The following is a 23,952-nucleotide window of genomic DNA, read 5'->3' on the forward strand; positions in this document are numbered from 1 at the left end:
TGTAACTGGAAAGGCTTGCTGCTGTAATGCTAGGGGATTGTCCTCAAGGAATGGCAGCACAAAAATAATTGGAAAGGAGTCGCTACATGAGGCAAGGCACAGAAATGCAGAGACGTAGGATAGTTAGTCATCAAATAATACATCAGTTTGACCGGCCTAGGGTTTGAGATGGGAGAGCTCGGATCAGCGAAACAAAAAGAAGCTGGACCGTAGAATTGTAGGTGACAGAGACTAACAGCTCATTTATAGGTAATGAGGTGCGTTCTGGAAAGATGGCTCAGACAGACATGGTCCTGAGTCTTGGCTCCCTCAACAAAGCCACTGTGAGACTTCGGAATCCAGGACTGAAATACAGCAGCAGTGATGCCTGCTTGCCTTAGTTCGAAATTGTGCTTGGCTAGTAGCAGCAGAGCGGAACACTAATGACTTACTAATGAGAAGTCTGGAGCTATGCACTCAAGGACTGATTATTTGGCAGTCTGGTGTCATCGAGGGGCTTGGCTTCTCACACCACACACTCATCACCTCCTATTTACCAGATGGCTTTTGGATGCATTCCCTTTGTGTTCGTGTCCCAGGTGAGAGAGAGAGAAGGGGCAAACACCACATGCCAGCTGAAGGAGCCACTTGCTCCTGTCTTAAGGAGCTTTCCAATGATGCTCAACCCAACAACCGTCTTTTGTGCCTCATCTGTTAAAGCCTAGATACAGGGATGCCAGATCCACAGGGGAGACTAGATGATGCTGTTTTTCACACGGACACATGGCTGCCGCCACAAAAGCAGGGTTCTAGTAATAAGAAGTAAGGGAGAATGGATAGGCTAACACATACAAGTCTCTGCCATACATGACCTTGAGTAGAAAAGTAAACTGCTTTCAATACTCAGCACATTCAGAAAATGAGATGTGTAGAAGGAGGGGTGGTTTTTGGAAAGGGCTGGCTGATGAGTCTGCTTTCAGGTGTTTGTTGAGCTTGAGTAGATGATGATGCAGGTGTCTGGACTCATTTCCCAAATCTCGGGGATGGGGTTGAGGCTGGACATGGAGGTTTCACTCTGTCTGCTTAAGAAACAGGGCCGAAGCTTTCAGTGCTGTTGCCGGGAAAACAATGGACATGACTCTCTAATCGGCCTCTTTAACACAGGGTGAGAAGGGCCACGTGTGTTTGGCTGTGATTTGCAGAACGTAGTGAAGGTAAGTTTGGTTCGTGATTGGAGACTCCATTTCCTTTCCTGTTCAGCCTCTAACTGACTCAGGCGACTACATGCCTTTGCCCCGGGCCAGCAGACCCAGACCTGCACAGAGGGTGCCCCCCAAACCTCTCCAGGGCCTTTCCTCTCCTTTGGTGCAGTTGCCCCTTCTTCTAGGTTCTAATTCACAGACACTTCTTGCCTTTCTAAGAAGTTCCCATATCTTCTCAGTTAAAGGATGGCCTATTTTAGGTAACTTTATGTATCAGCTAATGCATCATCCATACATGTTTACTGTTTGCATGTTTAGAGGGGTTGGGAGAAAACAGGGGCCCCTTCAATACCGGGTGCTCCTAAGTCATTGTGACTGAGAGACACACTGGCCACCACCCCTGCTCTGGACCGCTTGTCGGCCCCTCGCTCTCTCTGAGGCCCTCCCTCTCCTCGCGAGCCCATACTCCATCCTCTCCCCACGTCTGCCCTGACGTCCTCCTCGGACTCTAGGGCAGAGATGTGTTGGCTTCCTCCTACATGTGTGTTATATGTTGCTGTTTTAAAAACATTTTATTTACATACTGTATTTCCTGAAATAGAGTGTCACACGCAGGTGCTTAAGACTAATTGATAATTGCATGAATAATGAAAGGGAAACACGAGATAAGAATGTTGGGATAATTCACAAGTTACCAAATATGTACAGTTAAGACTGTGCTATTTAGGGAAGATGATGAGAGAATTATAACTCTTAAAAATAGATACACTTATAAGTGGATGATATGTAGTTTATGATATATTGGGTTGGCCAAAACATTTGTTCATTTGTGTGTTTTTTTTGTTTCTTTTTTTCCCATAAGATGGATCTAGTGGCACTTAATTCTCTTCAGCTTCACTGTTAGATTGCATTGTGACAGCTATCATATCAGTGTGCATTTTCAAGAAATGTATCAAAATTAGTGAATTTTTGTGTAGCCATTTTAACATTGAAGATGGAAGAAAATAAGCAACATTTTTGGGTATTATGCTTTATTACTTCAAGAAAGGTAAAAGTGCAACTGAAATGCAAAAAAAAAAAGATTGGTGCAGTGTATGCAGAAGGTGCTGTGACTGATCATACGTGTCAAAAGTGTTTTGCAAAATTCTGTGCTGGAAATTTCTCAGTGGATGATGCTCCATGGTCCGTCAGGCAGACCAGCCGAAGTTAACAGCAGCCAAGTCAAGACGTTAATTGAGAACAACACTCTACTATGTGGGAGATAGCTGATACACTAAATCAATAAACGGATTGGTGAAAATGAAGTCTTTTATTTTATGAAAAACAAATATGGATTTTTTGGCCAACCCATCGAAATTACAGTAATTTGAATGATAGAAACTTTGGTGTTCATCTTCTTCAAGACATGTAGAGGCCTAGGGAACAACTGCTTCTCTAAGAGGTTATGCGGTTTTTCTGTGAGGTGGATAGAACTTGAAGACATTTAACATGTTAAATGAACTTTCAAGTTTAAATGTTCACTATTCTAATCCTAGAAACTCCGAGGCGATTGAGAACAGAGGCACGTGTTTTAGTCGCTGACTTGAGCTCTGTGGGGGATTAAATGAACAACTTTCTATAAGCGTTGTCAAGTTCAAGGCCTTTTTGCTTGGTCAGAATGTAGAAGTCCGGTTGATCCTGAATGTGGAAACGTTGTCATAGTGATTTGGAAACTAGGAACAAATGAGGCTTTTAGTATTGGCTTAATAGATAGATGCATGTGTTCATAGGTAATAGGTTATAATCCTCTTGTCAAACATTAATATCAATTCTAGTAATTTGTGGATAATATATATAAAAGTATTATATACTATTATATATTATAGTATTTATAAATATACTTTTTTTAAAGATTTTATTTATTTATTTTTAGAGAGGGAAGGGAGGGAGATAGAGAGAGAGAGAGAGAGAGAGAGAGAGAGAGGGACATCAATGTGCGGTTGCTGGGTGCCATGGCCTGCAACCCAGGAATGTACCCTGGCTGGGAATCGAACCTGGGACACTTAGGTTCCCAGCCCGCGCCCAATCCACTGATATAAATATACTTTTATATATATATTAAAGTATGTATATATTGACTATATACATATGTACGTATATATGTAGTTTATATACATATACACATACACGCAAAAGGATGCATATATAGTCTGCATATACAGTATGTTCACAATATGAAATACTGGCATACAATGTTGGCCTAAAGCAACGTTTCAGGGAAGAAAATCTAGCTATACTATTTAAGATTGAAGTCTATTTGTAACATTAAATAAAATCCTCTCGTTTGTTTGGCTGTAGTGTGGAAAGTGGATTGCGGACAGTAAGAATGGAAATATGCGGATAGCAGGTAAAATGATGTCAAGCCGGGCTGACGTGGTGGTAACTTGAACGGAAGGTGCTGAGCGCAGTGTTGAGACTTGTGTGCAGGGGTGAGAGGAAGCCCAGTCGATGACCAGGGCTAGAGTGCTAATCTGGTCCATCGAGTGACTGGTCGTGTCGCTGAGTCAGAGGAGAAACGACGAGGGAGGAAGTGGTCTGGGAGATGGTAGGAGTCACAACATCAGTTTGGATGTGTTTCATTTCATTTCACGCTATATATCCACGTGGTGATATGAAGCGGGCAATTCAGTGCCTAAGTATAGAAGGGCAAGGGTATTCTATCTAAATTTGGGAGCAACAGAAAACGTACAAGGCGTTTAAGCCGTGGGGCTGTGTGAGGTGCTAAGGACAAGGGGTTATGCAAAGGAGAGAAGAAGGCCACGGGAGGTGTTCGGGGGAGTTCAGGTAGCTGCAGATCACGAGGAGGGGTTCAGCCGGCCAGGGCGACTGCAAAGGACCAGGCAGTGAAGTGGGATGGCAGCGGGGTGATGTGGTGTCATTCCTCAAGGCAAGAGGACAGTGTGTCTTGAGGAGGAGCACGGGGCCAACTGGAATCCCTGGAGGAGAGAGACAGGCAGAACAGAACGGAGATGTGAACGGTGAATTTGGCAGCATGGAGGCCAAAGATGAACTTGACACAAATGGAGGAATTTTTTTTAAGATAGAAACATTTGCTTTAACTTCAAAGAAAGCTGCATGAGAGGACAAATGTCTAGTTCCGAGGAGGACATTCCTGAGAGGCCAGAACAGGTGAGCTGGGCAGCTTCGGTGAGACACTTTGATTTTGATGTGACGAAAGTCACTCACTCGGCTGTAATAAAGGGTGATAAGGAGAAACTTTGGGGAATCTTGAGGAAGATTTTTTTTTCTCTTACACGCCATGGAACACAGATTCTGTAGGCGAGAGTGAGTCCATTGATGGTTTCAACTACGTGTTTAATTTTTCCTTCAAAACTTCAAGTCCATTAATTTGTGGATAATATATATCTGCACTTTAGGGGAAAAGGGTGAAGGGTTTGCAGGAACAAATATAAAGGGCACATGGACAATAATGGGGGGTAGAAATGGGGGGGAGATGGGGGCTGGGAAGGTGGGCTGGGGTCGGGGGAAAAGGCAAAAAACTGTACTTGAACAACAATTAAAATGAAAGAAAAAACCTTTAACTGTTTGGCAGAATACTTTATCAGACTTTACTCAGAATCTTCCATATGGCGATCAACCCCCAATATAAGCATGCTGACTCATTAAAGATTTCAGTTTCCTTTCATTCCTTCCCACCATCCCTCCTGGCATGATGTAACTGATTCAACGACACCCACGACCCCTCAAACTTGATGTCTCACGTTTTCAGTCTTCTTGTCCCCATCGTCTGTCCCTCGGCCCCAGTTCAGTCACAGGTTTTAATGGCCACGTGTTTGGCTGGTCACCTCTTGCACACATATCTATGCTGCTGTTGAAAAGCCACGTCAAGCTTCTCTCTCTCTGCCCACCACGTCCCTCCCTGGAATTCTGCATTCTGATGAAGACCTGTAATCTGTTGCTGCTACTAACGTCTTCTCAACATCCGCCTTTGATTTCTTCTGTTCTCTCTTACGAAGTTATACAGTGTGGGTCTTCCTTAGTACCACTCCTGTGCGTGTGTCCCTCGCCTCCTTGGCCTCTCTCCCTGTCTACTGTCCACAGCTCAGTACATGCAACCCTCCGCTTGTTATGCGTGAGATGGAGCAAGTCAAAGAGGATGGCTGGTTTCACGTTCATGACCACAAACCTCAAAGGGTCAATCCACAAGGCTTAGCTGTCCCAACGTACTTAGTGCATGTGTGTGTGTCCATCCTGAAAAAAATTACTTCTCTTTACTCAAACCCCCTTCTTCTCCCTGCTCTCTCAGCTCATAACCTTGTTTCATATGCCATCGAGAATATAGAAGCCATCCCAAACTAACTTCCTCAGATTCTCAACACCAAAATACCTGTTACAGCACAAAGACAATAATATATATTGGTTTATGGTTAATTTTCTGTTGTAGTATTTTTGGATCCCTCCTCTTTTTATGTTTCTTGCATTTTGTAATACAGCAGACTTGAAGTTGATTCTTCTTTTTAGTAATAGTTGAGAACTGCTGTGTAAATGTAAAATTCTTGCTTGGCCTAAATTGGGTATATGTTTATTTATCTAATTATTTTTTATTTATCTGTTTAACTACTTGTTTTTAAATGAGGGCCCTTAATTCTTCCAACTAGAAAGACTCTGAGTGGAATCTGAAGGGAGTCATTGTGAACACAGAGTGAATTTTGTGTAGGAGACAGAAAATTAGACCCAATAAGAAAGATTTTTCACTAATGTTTGGATAGTGGATATTGTTTGACAATTATTTACACAGAAAAATATGCATGCAATGTTAGGAGTTGTACCTTGAAATCTGTCTGTTGAACTGTGGTCAATATCCCAAAATAAGAGATACACCCTCAAAAGCGGGTTAAGATCAGGCTGGTGTTATCAACACAAGACGTGTAACCAAGTACATGGGATTGGGCAAGATGTCTGCATATGTTTCATTTGAGAGGGACCTACAACCATGACCAGGGCTGCCAGATCCATTGAAAGTGGTTCTTAGGATAATAAGAATAATATAATTATTTGACGTTTATAATGGCACATTCAAAACTTTTGTGAAGAGAACTGTACTGTGGAGTTGATTTTGTGCAGTCTGGCGAAAAGCAAAGGGATTACCAACAAGCAGGTGAAGAACCAAGTACAACATCAAGGACATTTTAAACCAAGCACACACTTATTGTTATCAATATGACCGATTGTGGAGCCCGGAGGACTTGGTGACTGGCTATTCATTTAATGAAATAAATTTGGCAATTTAATGAAATAAATTAAGCAAATTATAATCAAACATAAATGTTGAGGGTTTTTTTTTTAATTGTTCAATTAGGTATTCAATTGACAGAAACACAGACTTGGAGAGATACTTCAACATCGATGCCAACAGTGGAGTGATTACAACGGCCAAATCTTTGGATAGAGAGACAAATGCCGTCCATAATATCACAGTCCTTGCCATGGAGAGCCGTAAGTTGAAGGGTTTCCAATTAAATTAGGATGGAGGACATGGCGTGTAGAGAGTGGGACGTCATGATGTTATAATTTAAACTCCAGTTATAGTAGGCACTTATTTCAATTGAACAAAAGCTTGAAAATCCCTAATTTGAGGCTGTGAATTATGTGTATATTCATTAGTTTTATGTGCGCAAGCTTACCAAGTTAATGAAAGAGGTGACTATGAAATAGTGGGTCTGAGTCACCTTTCGGAGAGCTTCTTGTTGTCCTTCCTGTGGCCGTATTTTATGTGCTCCCTTTATACCGATGCAGAAGTGGTCAGGGAGCTTACAAAAATCAGTAAATCAATCTCCCTAAGCTGCCCAGATTTGCACATTCTGATACTGAACTCCTGTTAGCCCCTGATGAGAAAAACATGAACCGAACATATAATTATAATGCATTATTTTATATACATATAGAATATATAATATCTCCATACAAATATAAGCTCTAGCATCAAAGAATATTGAAACACATGGTTTATAGGTCATTCTTTCAACAAATACACAGGTGTAATATCTATATCTGTATATAGGTACAGTTAATTATATGGCATTTACATCAGACTTTCTGTAGCTCTCTTTAAAGTCTGTAATGTTATTATAGTAGATATGATATGTGGCCTGGTCATTTTCTTATTAGATTTGTACTTTGGCTAGGCAAACAGTTTTGGTTGACGTTAACTTTTTAATATGAGTTTCCCGAATAAAAGGAAACCTAGAGCGAAAGTACTTCTACTGTGCGACCCTCAGCGGGAACAACTGCTTTGCTCTGACAGTAAATGACAAAACCCTTTCCTGCTGATTAGAGAATCCATCCCAAGTAGGAAGAGGCTTTGTGGCCATCACGATCCTGGACATCAATGACAACGCTCCTGAGTTCGCCACGGACTACGAGACCACCGTGTGTGAGAACGCCCAGCCGGGCCAGGTGAGAACCTTCCCGGCACCACGCTTCTGGCTGGCCATTTCTTTCAAAAGACCCGGTGGTAGTTGTCCTCTAAAATTCTGCCAGCTTTAAGATAAAATATAATCAGCATGTTTCAGCAAAACGAACGCTTTGCTGTATCGCATAAACTAATATGAAAGGCGCTTTCAAATCGTGCTTTAATTGGGATGATGAAAAATCCGCAGGAAGAAAGGTAAACACCGTAAAAGCCACAGCGAACGGTGAAGGCCTTCATCTCCTTTAAGGAGAAACCGAGCACATCGGGCTGGACCGGGCTGTCTCCAGCATTACCCTGCGCCCCGCAGTGCCTTGAAGTTCTGAGCATTAAGTGCAGTTGCACTTAGATGTGGTTTGTTCTGTGCATCCGTGTCGTTCGGGGTCTTGTGATCTTTACCAGGACGGTTTAATCAGTTGGGACAGCTGATGTTTGAGGTTCACAAAGGCAAATTCAAACGTGAATTTTGCAAAGGACACGATTTGTTTTTCAGAGCCCTTTTTTAGATCGGGTTCATGTTGGTACATCTGCTCCTAAGCCCCGGCTCATTCAGGAACTTGGCTCTGATTCTAAGGTGCAGATCTTCCCTGTCCTGCCCACCAACCCGCCCTCACGCCTGCCGCCCTCCACCCCTAGGTCATCCAGAAAATCAGCGCTGTGGATAAAGACGAGCCGTCCAATGGGCACCAGTTTTATTTCAGCCTAACCACCGATGCGGCTAACAACCACAACTTCTCACTGCAAGACAACAAAGGTAAGGTGTCCTGACTGCCACGGTGGAGGCAGCAGGTATGGCCTCTAAGCAAGTGCTTTTGCTCACGCAGGAATGCTGATTATGGTTTTTTAAAAAATATATCAGCAAGGACATTAATTAAAGAGCAATAAGTCCCTAAGGTAATTTTTATCTATGGATTTGCTGTCATGAAGAAGCTGCCACTTAAATAATTTTAGGCCTAAATCCAAATAGGGGAGAAGCCAGATCCATCTCTCTCTGTCATTTTTTCTAGACGTTTGCTTCCTTATTTGTCTACCAAGCTCTTTAAATGTTCTAATCGGCTGAGGGCTGGTTGAGGGCCTCACTCAGGACTACCCTACAGGTGTAACTGGAGGCATCAGGAAAGAAATACTTGCGTTTGACATGGTTCAACCTCAATCCACTTTGACTTCATATTTTCAATATTAACACTAATTATTCTTTTATTTTAACCTAAACATAAAAGTGATCCATGCAAATAATAAAAAAAACATATTCTTGATGCAGAGAAATACGAAATTAAGAAGAACAAAAGAATTCCCTGCCAGCCCAAATCTTGTTCTTCTGTTCCACATGTAAAAACTCTAATCAGTGTCCTAAGTGTCATTGTAGGAACATTTTTACAAATCCCTGTAAGGAAGTTCTGGTCTTGCTTAATTCTACATACATAATTATATACATATGGTCTATAGGTCTATGATTACACCTGCATAATCAGAAGAACTTGGAGCATGAGAACCTGCTATCTGTTGTGTGAACTCAAATTTATATACCCACAAGGTTTTTCTTCAGGGCGTTTATTTTAGCAGAAGAGCATGTGCAACTAATATCTAAATAAAGAAAAGTATTCCCTGACAATATAGAAAATGCAGTTCTTTCAGATCTAATATGTGAACCAAATTTCAGAAAAAAACTGTAGAAAAAGATTTGCTAGTCAAGTCCCGGTGTGTCTAAAAAGCCCCGCTCTCAGAAGCTGGACATTGTAAGTGCTTTTACCTGAAGCCACTGCCTTCCTCCGTGCAGAACACCCAACTGTGGCCTCAGAAATTAAATCTGAAATATTTTTTTCTGATTCCCTCCTCTGCTCCATGAGAACACTACCATACGCCCTTAGTGATAGACAGCAGAACGTTCTCCACCTGAGTAACCCCAAGCCCTCTGACCTGACCGCACTTGGTGGGGACAGTGCCCAGCATTGTATTCCTCCAGCACAAGGCAGAGAACTTGCGGTCTTCCCAAGCGGCGCATGCATATCCCCCCACGTGGCATCGCTCAGTACCGCTGTGACTGCTGGGCAGCACGTGCGCTAGAAGGTCTGGACTTTCAGGACACAGTTGAAGGATCTCCCTAAGTCAAGTCCAGAGCTCCCTCCCCAGCACCTGGGAGGAAGACATGTGGCAATATACAGAACGCCGGTTCTCGTGTTGGCTTCCACCTTGGGAGACACGTGCCCGACCTGGTGAGCTCTGTGATCTCTTTCCGGAACAGAGGACTCTCTTCTCGCATATTGGACATTTCAGTGCGTGCTGCTGGTTCACTGCGTGAGCGTGTTGTTTCATGTCAGACACGATAGATTACTAAGTTCCTGTCCGACACTATAGATTACTAAATAACAACTTCATGTGTCAAATCGTAAATATGTATAACACCTGAATGATCGATTGGGAGGAATAAATATAGGTGTGTGTGGGTGCACATAAATGCATTATTAAGTACGAGGGGGAACCCCAGCAATAGAATTTACTTATCAAAAACTGTGTATTTACTCTTACCTGTTTAAACTTCACCTTCAAAGTCCTCTCCATTTGATGCAATACATTTACCGAGATGTTTTTTCCACCAGTTTTTGAACTCGTCGATTTTGATGCTTTTTAGTGGTCCCGCCACTTTTTGTTTCATCTCTTCCACATGGACAAGATGTCTCCTTTGAAGACTTCTTTCATCTGAGGAAAGAAAGTCACTCGGGGCGAAATTGGATGAATGGGGAGGGTGGGGCTTGGGGGTCATGCCCTTTTCGTTTAAAAACTGCTGAAGGCTCAGCACGGTGTGGACAGGCACACTCATAACCCACCCAGCACGAAAGGGGGAAACACACTGAAAGAGTCTTCAAAAAGAATTCACTGAAGCAGAACGCGGCCTCTCAAACAGCGCCAGCTGGTGCAATGACACCCATGGGTTCCTGGAACACTCACCTAGTGGGGGAAGTCTGTACTACAGGGGGCCCACCCTCTGGAAGATAATTTCAGTGTTTGGGGGTCCCCCCTCATATATAGAAACATACTCAAGGAAATATTCTTCAACCACTCCACATGTAATTTTTTAATGAAGGCCTCTCAAATTCAAATATTTTAAAAGATTTGCCTTACATAAAAACCTACCAGGTAGAATCTGAAAATTAAAGCTTTATTCCTGCTACATCTGTAATTGCATGTTTCTGCAGTCACGTGAGCTTGCTGATTCATACTCACAAGACAGTGGGTTTCAGCTTCCTCTTCCATTAGAATACTGTTCATTTTTTAATGGTAACATTGGATAAGCTGCTTGTTGACAGCTTGGAGAGCACACCGATGGACCTAAGGTCCTGGTTGTCCTCCTTGTCCTTTATTCGTTCTGTGTATTTGAAGAATCCCATAAATTCCTAATTAGTTCTTTAAGATGCGTAAGCTGGATAGATTGCTAGCAGATAAAAAAATCGATTTCGGTTATAGAAGAAATCGCAGTTCTGTGATACAGTTATTGGTCACTGTTCAAACTTTTGTAGTTACTATAATTGTTTAGATGAAATAAAATGTCGAGTATCAATTAAATACAAAGGACCCATGTTATCATCGACAAAGTGTTTATATACATGGGGTTTTGGTAACCAGATATACACCGATATGGATTTTTAAAAGCTATAAATTAGTTCCTTTCTTGACTAGCTCAATTTAAATGAAACGACAGTGGCTTATCTCACTAGTTTCTCTGTTGGATTTGGAATTTGTCGGAGAATGCGTTTGAATTTCACTTACGCTGTCTGATGATGCTCCTAAAATACTTAACCTGTGCATTTATTGCAGCCTCTCCATAAGGGTATGGTTTGACATTTAAAATAATTAAAATAGTGTATCACATGTAATTTGTTTTACCAAGTTGCAGGGTCTATTAGAAGTGATAAACCTTTTCATAGTCAGCTTTACTTTACAGCTGTTTCTTTGGTGTTAATTGCATGGCAGGACAGATACACTAAAATGCATTCACATGAACTGATGTTAGAAATACTGCTCTCTGTTCCAAGGAACTGAACAGAGTGACCTGAATAAGACGGAGTGGGCGGGACTGATTCCATCAGAAACCGCGCGTTAATAGCTTTGCTTGCTTTCTCCCAGACAACACAGCCTCCGTTCTCACCCGGAGAACCGGCTTCCGGAGGCAGGAGCAGTCCGTGTACTACCTGCCGGTCTTCATCGTGGACAGCGGGTCGCCCTCCCTCAGCAGCACCAACACCCTCACCATCCGCGTCTGTGACTGCGACGCGGATGGAATAGCGCAGACCTGCAACGCCGAGGCCTACGTGCTGCCCGCGGGCCTCAGCACCGGAGCGCTCATCGCCATCCTCGCCTGCATCCTGACGCTCCTGGGTAGGTGCCGTGTTCACAGCGGTAGGGGCACCCGCAGCCACGCACGTCGCGACTTCTCTCTTGGCTGTGCGTTTTAAGCACCTTTCCGAGAACTTATGGGAATAATCTATGTGATGGTAAATATTTGCCACCTGAGCAGCCCATGATCACTAGCTGTGCTTGCCAGTGGTATATTTTAAAAATATAATAACTCAAAGAAATGTCAGGGCTCTTTTTAAAACAGTAGGAAAAAATTAATGGCTTATGTTTAAAGTTGAATGTTTTTCAAGGTTTGGGTTTAGGGTTTGGGTTTTTTCTTTCTTTCTTTCTTTCTTTTTTTTGTAATTTACCATATCTTGGCTGTTTGCCTTGGAATGTTCTGCAGAGGACATGTATTAGAAAGAATCTTTTCTATGTTGTTTTGGCAATAGGCTGATTTTACGAATTATGCTTTATACCCTAGCTTTTCTCAGAAAAGATCTAAGGTGGTTTTTATAATTTTGTGCAAATTTAAAAAGATTGCAATTTCAGCAGTGCAAAAGTTTTAATTCCTCAAGAAGAACCAACGTATTTAATGGTACTTTCCCGTGATTACTATGTGGTGAAATGAGATTTATAACTCATATTAGAACTGCCGCTTTTCTAAGAGATTATACAGCATCCTTTTAAACATTGGGAGACGTCCAGCCCGTCTCCCGATGTTTTATTGGTTTTATTCCTCGGCTGCATTCTCCTTCCCAGTGTGGTAGCTTCCTGCAGCAAGGGCCACAAGCCTTTCTTGCTGCATCTGAGACCATGCCATGCGTTTTCTCGGGGGTTAACAGAATCTGTAAATTGGTTTCTGATACAGTTTTGTAGAGGCAGAATGTGGCAACGGGAGTCGTCACTGTGTAACGGTTACACACCAGACTTAGGGAGGTAGGTACAGCTAGCTTTTCTGGCCGCCTCCCACATGCACTGCTCCCTCACCAGGGCAGCTCTGAGTCCCCTTAGGCTGGCCGGCTCGTCAATCTGAAAGGGACAAATAATGGCCCCGGACTCGTAAGGTTGTTGTGAAAATTAAGTAAGTCATGTGCCTGTCATGGAGTGGCCGTTTCATACGTTTTAAGTGTTATCGATGAAGCAAGTCCTCAACCTATTAAGCAACCTAAGCCTTACTTACTAATACAGTGGAAATACTCATAAAAATGGAATTTATAATCATCCGTAATTTCAGCTAACCAAATAACTCTAAAAGGGAATAAAATATTTCTTTCAGATAGCTTTGTACAGGTGCAGAGATTCATTAGAAATGATATTAGAAATTCCCTGGACTCCCAGTTAATGACTGATTAGAATGTGAGGGACTAGAATACATTTTGGAAAATCACGGAACCGTTGAAAACTACTTTTGATTGTACTACCAGGTTCCAAAACATAATAGTAATGATGCAAATTGCATATTTATCCTGCAGTACTTGAATAACCTAGATAGGAAGGTAAAGATGTGCCTTAGTATTTAAAATGGCAATACCTTGAGCCCAGAAAGAGAGTCAGGAGAAAAGGAGGGATAGACAGTGTGTTAATGACTCTTTTTGAACTTGACCAGTTCGTCACCAAAAAGGAATAAGATAAAATTATAATCCCCAGAATTTAATCATACCCAATGGTTAATTAGCTTTTGATTTTTTAAGGCTGTCTGTCTAATGAAGCTTGCTTCATTTTTTTACAAAATACTTTGTACCTAAGACTTAGGGATTCTTTGCAATTTAGGTTGCCTGATAATTCTAATTAGTTAAGAATCATTACCCAGTGGTTACTGAAAGTGAGTGAGATAGAGTTCTATTAGATTTCAATCTCGAATATGATGTGTGTGTATATATATATTAGTGTAAGATTATTGGTTTGAGGGTTTTGGTCAACATTCAGTTAAATATGACTATTTTTGTTAAATTTGAACATTTTCCTTAAATAGACACCAGATTAAGAATGCCTCTTTGATTTTTAAGCATCAGGTGTTTATGCCCTATATTTTATGCATTGTTTAAAGTTTCTGCAAGTCTGCAGAAACATACATCAAAACAGCCTATTGTGCTGAGCTACTGTGTGGAACTGTGGGCTTCTGTCTACAGCTCCCCTTTTTTCCCGTGAGGACTCTGCCCAGTGATCGGTCTGTTCCAGTGTTAGCATTTCAGTTCAGAATCGGGACTCCCTGTGCCTTATTTCTCAGGTCCTTAGAAGCACATGATCGGGACTTTGCACTCCTTGGGTCTGTCTCTGTTGTCGACTCCGGGTTGTCACAATAGGCGCCGGAGCTAAGGGGGCAGTGCTCAGAGCAGCCTGACACAGAACTCGGCTTCCAGAGCACAAAGGACTCGTTTTTTACAGCACCTCGGCAAGCGGCGGGAATCTTATTTCTAGACACTAGGTATCAGGATTTGTAACTCAAACCTTTGCGGGCTTCTGAACAAATATTGCTGGAAAGAAGCAAGGAGAAAAGCTGGCAAAGAGGATGAAGAACTTGAGAATCAGGTTAATTTAAAGGTGAAGGTAGAGAGGCATCTGGGCTTATGCCCAGTAAGTGTCCCAGGGATGTGACCTATTAGAGCTGCTTGCGACACGACGGAAAGATGCCCTGACGTTCCCAGGACATCCATGCTGGAGGGCACCACGGAAACCAGTTCCAGCCCCGGCCCCTGCATCTGGGGAATATGGGGTGCACTTAGTTCAAGGATTTCCAGGAGTTCATATTAACAACTTTGGCCTTTAGGGCATAAAATTCTAAGTCTCCATATGCTCCGCTACTGGTTACTGCTGTTGGATTTAAGTACAAAGGGAATATACCCAGAAAATATAACAATGGCTGTTCACATGTAGTCCTTTCTTAAGATTTGAAATTCAAATGATCTGAAACTGGCTTTGAGTCCTTACCTGCATCTGTATTCTTCTATCTTTATGGGTGAACTCTTTTCTGATTTATTCATCTTCTCTCTCTAATTTACCTGCACCTGAATTGTTACATGAAAGGGATGACCCAAAAATTAGAAGGCAAATTCCCTTTATTTATACTAACTACAACTGGAACGGAAGATATTATTACCATATGCAAGTTCATATAAAGTCATCAATCAGATGGCTAAATTATTTATCATGTATTATAGTTGCCCCAGTATTTGGCAAGATATTCTAATACATATTCTAATACTTAAATATGTATTTTGCCCTAACTCCAACACCAATTTCATTCTGCATTTTTATCAGAGTATAATAATTGTTGATATATATGCTTATTTTTCAACCAGGCTGAAAGCACTTTCAAATTGTTTATGAATAATAACAAACACATTAAATTATTACTTCAGTGGGTTTTAAGAAATAATCAGAGAAAGAGAATTTCCATTGTTTTGTTTTATAATATGTTTTCAATATTAAATATTGTCTATTTATTCGGAGAATATTTCAGTTAGATTCTTTCTGTTAGTTTGCACAAAGGAGCTTTTTGCTGCTCACTAAAACTGTCACTGAATTTGTTTTTCCTTTCTTTGGACCTTCATGTCTAAGTAAGTGAAGTCCTGCAACATGCCCCCCCAACTTCTGGCTCTTCAGACACAGTGGGGCGAGTTAGACTGGCCCAGCTCCAGGTTCAATGAGGCATTTGGGGGAACCACTGTTTATGGATAGAATTCAGGTGTTTCCGGCATAGCCAGCCTGCCATGTAGTTGTCATGTGCCTTTTCACTTTCCTTTCCTCATCTACCAGATGCTAAACCATATTGTTTTTTATTTCCTCTTGCCATGACCCTCATGATTTTCTTCAGAAGGAAAACAAATCCCGGTTATATAACTGATCGTGCATAATACCTTAATAAAATATAGATTGGATTGCTGAGGGAAAAATGGCAACCTGTAAGAGATTATACTCCATCGTAATGGACAACAATAATACCTATTTGTCACAGCTGTCCTGGTGATCACAAAGGACAAGTCACAGTGGCTAGTTTATGGTAGCAGATGTGTTCATTTTTTGAGCGTAGTAAAACCTGAATCACATTTAATGAGCTTGTACTAGCCATTTATGAGTTCTTTATAAGTATTACCTAATTCTAGTAACATATTTCCTGGGCATATATTATTATTATGCCCACTTTTTAATGTGAGAAAACTGGGAACGAGAAGAAATGTGCACAAAGTTTAGGATGTTAAAGCCAGAACGCAAACACAGGTGAGACTGTTTTCTGGTTGCCTCTCCTAAGATCTCCGTCCCTCTGGGTTTTCCAGTGTGAAAAGCCCAGGTGTCTCTGGCACGTGCCTGTGGCTGTGTGGCTACCACAGCCCAGGTACTGAGAAATCTGAGGCAACTCTGTCTCTGATCTGTTCCTCATAGAAGATTGACCACTTCTTTGGTTAACTCTGCATTGACTTCAGTATCTTTCATCAACATCTTACAGTTTCAGAATACAGATCTTTGCCTCCCTTGGTTCAGTTTATTACTAGGTATTTTATTTTTTATGTAATTTTAAATGGGATTGTTTTTCTAATTTCTCTTTCTGATATGTCATTATAGTGTATAGAAATGATACTAATTTCTGTATATTAATTTTGTATCCTGCAAATTTACTGATTTTATTTTATACTAGTCTATTTGGTGGAGTCTTTAGGGTTTTCTATATATAATATGTTATCTGTGAATCATGACAATTTTATCTCTCTCTTTCCAATGACAATGGTTTTTCTTTTTTTTTTCTTGTCATATTGTCATGGCTAAAACTTCCAATACTTGGTTGAATAAAAGCCGTGATAGTTAGCAACCTCATCTTATTCCTGATCTTAAGGGTAAATCTTTTAGCTTTTCACTGCTGAACATAATGCGAGCTGGTAGTTTGTCCTGCATACATGGCCTTCATTATGTTGAGATAAGTTCCCTCTGTCCCGCTTGGTAATAGCTACAATGCAAGCCGAGGAAGGTCACCACTTGTGCTGGGCGTGGGGCTGCTTAGGCATGTCACTGTGCAAGCTGAAGCCAGCCACCATGTTTGGCAGCTGGGGTGCCACTTGGAGGAGGCTTTGGCTAAGGTGTGGGTGGCGGGGGATTTCAGGGGTTGTGGAGTGGAGAGAAGAGTGTTAGCCAGTTCAACAGAGAGTGACAGATTTGGCACCACCCTGTGCCAGGCGAGCACAGATGGAAACTGTTGTCCCCGCCAGTGCTTCTGTCTCCAGAGGGAGTTCGCACCAATCCCTGCCCTTCCGGGCTTTACCTTAAGGTTAGTTGATTTAATCTCTTTTCTTACGACCCAGGGAATCCTCAAACTGCCGCCTCTATGCTGGAGCTTCGAGCATCGTCTCTGTCTCCCACAGCCTTTCTGTCTCCCAGACACAACGCCCGCTGGTTGTCAAAGTCAAGTGTAATGGGGACTCTTCTTCCCCATGTCCCTCAGCAGGGAAACCTGCCGTGGGCTCAGCCGTTCTCTCCTCTGGAGGGACCCTCCTACTGGATGTGGCTTGTTCTTCGCAGTTCTAGGGAATTCCTGTTCAGCTGGACTCCAGGTGGTTCTCGGAGAATGTTGCTGTGTACTTAGTTGTAGTTGTGGTGTGTTCACAGGGGATGTAAGCTCCATGTCTGCCTACTCCACCGTCTTGACCCAGTCCTCTGAGCATTACATGCACACAGGGCTTCCTAAAATGCGGACCTGACACACAGAAGGTGTGCCTGCCCCATAGCTGAGTGCTGACGGAACCCACAGACAATTCGAATGTACTCATTAGCAGAAAATTACATTTGATTTTGTTTTTGTCTCTATTCATAAGTTGGATCTCTATTAAACTCTGATTTTTTTTTCCATTTCCTAAGATTATACAGGGTTCAGCAAAAGTAAGGCCTGCTTGAGTGTGGCTGGTGGGGTATGTGAATGTCTCACCTGGTATGGACAGCAATTTGAACAATTCACTTAAAATGTCATATGGTGGGTGTGCTTGAGTGTGATATTGTTATGTTACAGAATTACATGTTTACGATTTTGTAATGACAGATTTTGTATTAAAAAGAGGGCATTATTTGTGCCAGACCCTGTACAATGTTAGAAAATTTTTCTGAGATCTAGCCTGTTTAATTTCACTGGAAAAAATATATGGCACAGGTTATAATGTTTTAAATTATATTTCAGGTTAATAGCTCTGAAACCATGTAAAACTTCAAGAAAAAAAATGAGAATGTATAATTTTAGACTATCTAAATACAGAAAATATACTGCAGTAGAGAGCTCAAGGATGTTTTGTGTTGCGATTCAGTTAAAATTTTAATTTAAAATGCTATAGCAATATCTAATTTATCTTAATCACGCACTTGCATTTTATCAATTACAAATATCTATGTATCTTTGTAACTATACACAACACAGTGGCTCCGTGTGTACACACTGTGGCCGCCTGTTCCTGGGGATCCGCGTGTATGTCTCACTGCATAGTACACAGGTCCAGACAGATGACAGGCGGACTGCCCTCCTCCTTCAGATCTAAGCTTAGCTGTCACTTCCCGTGGCTACATTGAGCCTAAGTACCCTCTATTTTTCCTACCATTTCACTTTTCAGAACACAGGGTGTTTTATTCTTTGCTTGAAACATTTCATATGCATCAGATGGATGTGCATAGCCTGCCACCTGCTCACCTCTCAAAGGTGCCAGCTGTCTGAGCCTTTACTCACCCCGTCGCAGAGCCAAAGCATCTTTCTCTCCCTGGTTTCCGACATGCTACCCTGTTCCTGAGACCTCCCCCGCCTCCCTTCACCTGTTGAGCTTATACTGTCACTTGTGTCCCAGCTTCCTTCTCAGAAGGAAAGTCCTCACCCACTGATGAAATTCCAGACCCCTCACACCATGATTCCTTGTCATGAAACCTTTGTATTTCCTCTGAGCACATATCACAATTTGTAAATGTGTCTGTCTGCTTTAGACAACTATAAAAGCACCTTGACAATAGTGATCCTAACTTTAAAAAAAAAAGAAAGCAATGTATTATCAAATTCTCAAAATATTTTTCCACCTAGGAGAAAAAAATATTTGGGGATGAATCTGGGTATTTATCACACTCTGCTGTTTATTCTACTGCATTTGTCATATATTTTAAGTCCCTCAAGAATAGGCCTAGTATCTCTTTTTCATTATTCTATCATCCAATGAATACAATATATATTGAATAAATCAACAGGGAGTTATCCAAATCACACGCAAGCACACGTTCAAGTTCCTTTCTGTGCACCAGCTCCATGGCTCGGATTTTGGAAGGAACCACAGGGATAGGAACTGAATTTTCTGACTTTATTATAGAAGTTCACAGTATATGACATTATTTAACACAACTAGATAATGCTTACTAGGTGCAGCACCCTTTAAGCACATTACAAACACTATAAACCCACTTAACCTTCATTAAGTGACTGTGGGGTGGCTCCGGTGAGGCAAGTTTTATTTATTGTCTCTTTGGAGAGGAGGAGACTGAGGCAGGGGGAGGGAAAATGCCTCACTTGAGAATCAGACTTTTAGTGCTGGTTATGCAGATCAACATCCGATGCAGGACCCAAGGGGAGCAAAGAGCTGAAAAAAGAAAATGATCAAAAGGCAAAGTTCTACTCGCACACCGATATGTGTGATTATTTATAATCAATTGCTGAAACGATATGCAGACTGTGCTAGCAGAGTTTTCATTTGGAAAAGGTCATATTCAGTTATACCTTATAGAAAACAGTGATTGTGGTAAAATTGCTGTTTCACTCTTCAATATGTCATTTGGCAGTACGGTTTTATTGTAGCCTTCCTTAAGATCATACGCAATTAAATTTTTTCCTAGTATTTCTGAGTCTCTTGTTTAGATCAGATGTCCCAGAAAAATAGATGGTGATTCACAAGTGTGATGAACTACATATGCAATTTTAAATTTTCAAGGCTCCTCGTTAGCAAAAATAGAAAGAAACAAGTGAAACAAGTGCTAGAGATGTATTTTGTTTAAAGCCACTTGAGCAAACTATTATCATGTTAACATGTACTCCCTAGAGAATATTTACATATTTTACTTTTTAAAAAATGATTACAGCAATTTATTTATTTTTTAAAAGATTTTATTTATTTATTTTTAGAGAGGGGAAGGGAGGCAGAAAGAGAGAGAGAGAAACGTCAATGTATGGTTGCCTCTCACGTGGCCCCCACTGGGGATGTGGCCTGCAACCCAGGCATGGGTCCTGACTGGGAATCAAACCTGCGATGCTTTGGTTCGCAGCCCGCACTCAATCCACTGAGCTATGCCAGCCAGGGCTGTACATATTTTACTTAATGAAAATTAAGTCTTCAACCCCGCCTCTGAGTTCAGAACAGTCCACAGAGTCTTCACCTGTGGCTCCCACCTTGGATAAGGAAGACGTGGGCAAATGTTTATGACTAATAACAAATTCCGATAGTCCACACAGACCCTAGAGGAAATAGTGCTTCTTGATGAAGGCTGGCTCATCTCTCAAGTTTTACTCAGTGCCATCTTCTCTGTGAGCATTCCTCTGAGCACCCTGGCCGGGGCACGCTTCCCATGCCTGTGTTCCTGGCATATGCTGTACTACTGCATGGTCAGTGCACTGCATGTTAGTTTCTTGATATTTTCTCACATCAGATATTGAACTTGATGACAATGTTTGAGTGCATATTTGTTACCATCAAGTATTGTTCTTTGTGCTTAAGACACATCTGCAAAGAATAAAATCACTGCCCTTATATGACTTATGCTTTCAGCAAATCAGGGTTCAGTAGAAGATATTGTTGAATTAACCATATATATACACACACACACACACACACACACACATATAGAATTAACCAGTCTATATATATATATATATATATATATATATATATAGAGAGAGAGAGAGAGAGAGAGAGAGAGAGAGAGAGAGAGTCTTACAATTTGATTTAAAGCAAAAAAACGTTTACAGAAGTTTATGACAGAAAAGAAGGGGTTAGATAGTAGGGTACATGACTGGGCTGTTATAAATGAACCCCAGACTCAACATTTGAAATATGTAAAAATATCATTGAACACATGAAGGGAAATTGTCCCTCCTTTTCAGTAGCTTTATCTGACAGTGGTGCCATTTTGTACCACAGCTACTCAACTCCGTCTGGTCCTGGGTACCAAAATTGTATTTTGAGACTTCTGACATTTGCCAGCACAGAATATTCAGGGAGACAATGAGGTGCTGAGCTGAGAACTATGCTGTAAGGTATGTTAGAACAAATCTGGATGACTTTTATGAAAGTATCTCCCATCTTTAAGAAAAGATACTTGGTGATAAAAGTTTAGTGGAGAGAAGGGCTTCTTACTTGCAGGGGCCAATGATGCTTACGGCTAACCTCCGGGAAGCTGGCAGGGAAGAGGGCTAAAACACTCTGAAGATGACTAAGCAAAAACCGTGGTCCAGTTTCTGTGTCCGGATATACGTATCTGTTACAGACCACAGTGAAGGCAAGAATGAAGGAGCCCACTAATTTATAGCATGGCACGTGCTTTACGTTTGTCTCCATCTTTTCTTTCTTTTACTTCTCTCAGCTTTGGGAGAATGGTGCTGCTCTGGCTTGCGTGTTTCTTTACACCTGTGGATCACTGTACTTTTGTAAAGGAATTGCATTTTGATTTATACCATGTATTTATTTAATGTACAGAGTTGACGCTGCAGGGATCCTCTCGTTACGATTTGGCCAGCACCCAGCACTACTTCCTATGTATTGGCATTCTCATAAAATGTTGACTTAAACGTTATGAAACTGAATTCTAAAACACCAGAAATGTAGGTTCACATGATGCTTTCACTACCGCAGTAGCATTCTAATTGTTTTTCTAACATCCACTCTTCCCCTCTTCCTATCAGTCCAATCAGATGGGGTTTCTTTTTCTTTTTTCCTCCTTCCCGAGAAACAATTCTGATCGAACCACATTCTCTTTAAAACGTGTTGGTTCCTGGGCCCGCGGGGCCTCTCTGGTGCCCACGTCTCCGACACTGTCTTCCACCTCTCGCTCAGTTCTCCAGCCATGTGGGCCTCCGGCCTTTGCTCGTCAGTTGGCTGAGCCAAGAACAGTCTTCCTCATCTGCCCTGCACCCCCACCCAAGCCCTCAGCTAAACCTTCCGCATCTGGACCTGGTTTCCCTAATACGTATCTTTAAAGATTATGTTTCCTTCTTCTGGAAAAATATATTCAGTTGTCTTATTATTTAATTAATACATGCCTGCCTCATTTAATTTAAGTCTGTGTGGAAATGTATTTTGCTTGCTTCTGTATTTGACCTTATATCATCGTACCTGCTATATACACACTAAGTGGCTAACACGTGTTTGTTGAGCGGCTATGTGAAATTAGGAACAGCCAGCATGATACACACGCGCCCCACGACTGGACTGCAAACCAGACCTGCTCTCTTCTCTCTGTCTCCACTCAGAACTCTAGTCCATCTGATAGAAAAGACAAGTGATTAAACCACTTAGCCTATTTCATCTTTTGCTTACTTAGGCAGAAAAAAAATTTTTTAATACAGGGATTATCTCCATAGATCCTGAAGATCAGTTAATACTTATTCTACATAAAGGGTAAAATTTATTTCTCTACATGCTCAAGTATTTGAAAAGATACTCTCCCAAGTTATTGAAATGTTAAACACTTCACATTTCTTAATGTTCAGGCAAGACTGTGAAGTAAGATAAACTCCATAAGACATTAATATCCTGCATGGGAATTTTATCTGTGGGCTGAGACACCTCTGGGTGCTCCTGTGTTTCGCCTTTACAGAACACTCTACTTGAGCATCCAAAGGCAAGTTTATTAGTAGTGTAAAATGTTTACGACAGAATATAAGATATAATTCATTGTGTACATATACACACAGGACACACACACAGTTGACCCTTAAACGCCACAGGGGTTAGGGGCACCAGCCCGGGCCCCACCAGGTGCAGTTGAAAATCCACGTATAATTTTTGACCTTCAAAAAATTTAACTGCTAATTGTCTACTGTTGATTGGAAGCCTTACCGATAACAGAAATCATTGGTTAACACACATTTTATACATGATATGTATCACACACTGTATACTTATAATAAATAAAGCTAGAGAAAAAATGTTAATGAAACCATAAGAGAAAATACATTTACAGTACTTTATGTATGGGTACCATAAATCTATGCAGTTATCCAAGTGACTTTTCTTTTGGTACCTACCTGAATCAATATTGTGTTATATGGTACAAAACACTGTAGATTTTATATGTATTACTAATACAGGACAGGACATCAAAAATGAAAAGATAATGTGAAAAATAATTCACTTATTTACAGGTGCAGTGATTCCTGCACTGATAACTGAGACGCAGCAACGTGATTACATTAGGGCAGCCTACAGTAAAAGGGACGATGGCTTCATGGTAGCCTAATCAGTCATTATGAAGTGTTTAGGGCAGGCACAATTGCAGTCATCTTCATAATACAGTATTGGAAAGATTGTTACAGTTTTCAAAATCACTTACCTGTGATAGCAGGTCAATACACTGTTTTCCCTATTATGGAGAGACATACTGTTGTTACAGGAATGTAATTTTCCAAAAGCAAATTTGTAAAATTGTAAGGAAACTAACAGGTAGCTGATTTTTATGAACCATCACACACCTTAGGCCTGTGTAAGACTAGTCCGTCCACTTCAAGGTTTGTGGCCAATGTCCATCCTACATAGTGAACGCTCGGATGATGGTAATGATGGCACAAACACGTTTCCTGCAGTTCTCGCCATGTAGTTATTCAGTCTCCACATGAAGACACACACATACAACAGACAGATTGATGCTGGGTGATGGCAGGGTGACTATTTACGGTTCATTCAGTGGACCGGATCATCACCGAGATCTTCATCTTCATCATCTTCATGGCTGGACAAGCTGAAGAGGAGGTTGGCC

At 41.3% G+C, this 23,952-nt stretch overlaps 1 protein-coding gene across 3 annotated transcripts in view; it reads left to right on the plus strand.

The window, feature by feature from the left end:
- CDH7 (cadherin 7) overlaps positions 1-23,952 on the plus strand; it is a 119,010-nt gene that overhangs the window by 82,500 nt on the left and 12,558 nt on the right. For all 3 annotated transcript variants that reach the window (XR_006787030.1, XM_045850323.1, XM_045850324.1), the window contains 4 exons: positions 6,541-6,677; positions 7,516-7,637; positions 8,287-8,404; positions 11,773-12,024. Coding sequence is in view for 2 of the 3 variants with exons in the window: in XM_045850323.1 (XP_045706279.1) it covers positions 6,541-6,677; positions 7,516-7,637; positions 8,287-8,404; positions 11,773-12,024 (629 nt within the window). In the remaining variant the exon portion in view is untranslated. The remainder of the gene's footprint in view (positions 1-6,540; positions 6,678-7,515; positions 7,638-8,286; positions 8,405-11,772; positions 12,025-23,952) is intronic.

The sequence above is a fragment of the Phyllostomus hastatus genome, unplaced genomic scaffold, assembly GCF_019186645.2.
Source record: "Phyllostomus hastatus isolate PE091 unplaced genomic scaffold, TTU_PhHast_1.1 phas_contig_80, whole genome shotgun sequence".
NCBI classification, from domain to species: Eukaryota; Metazoa; Chordata; class Mammalia; order Chiroptera; family Phyllostomidae; genus Phyllostomus; species Phyllostomus hastatus.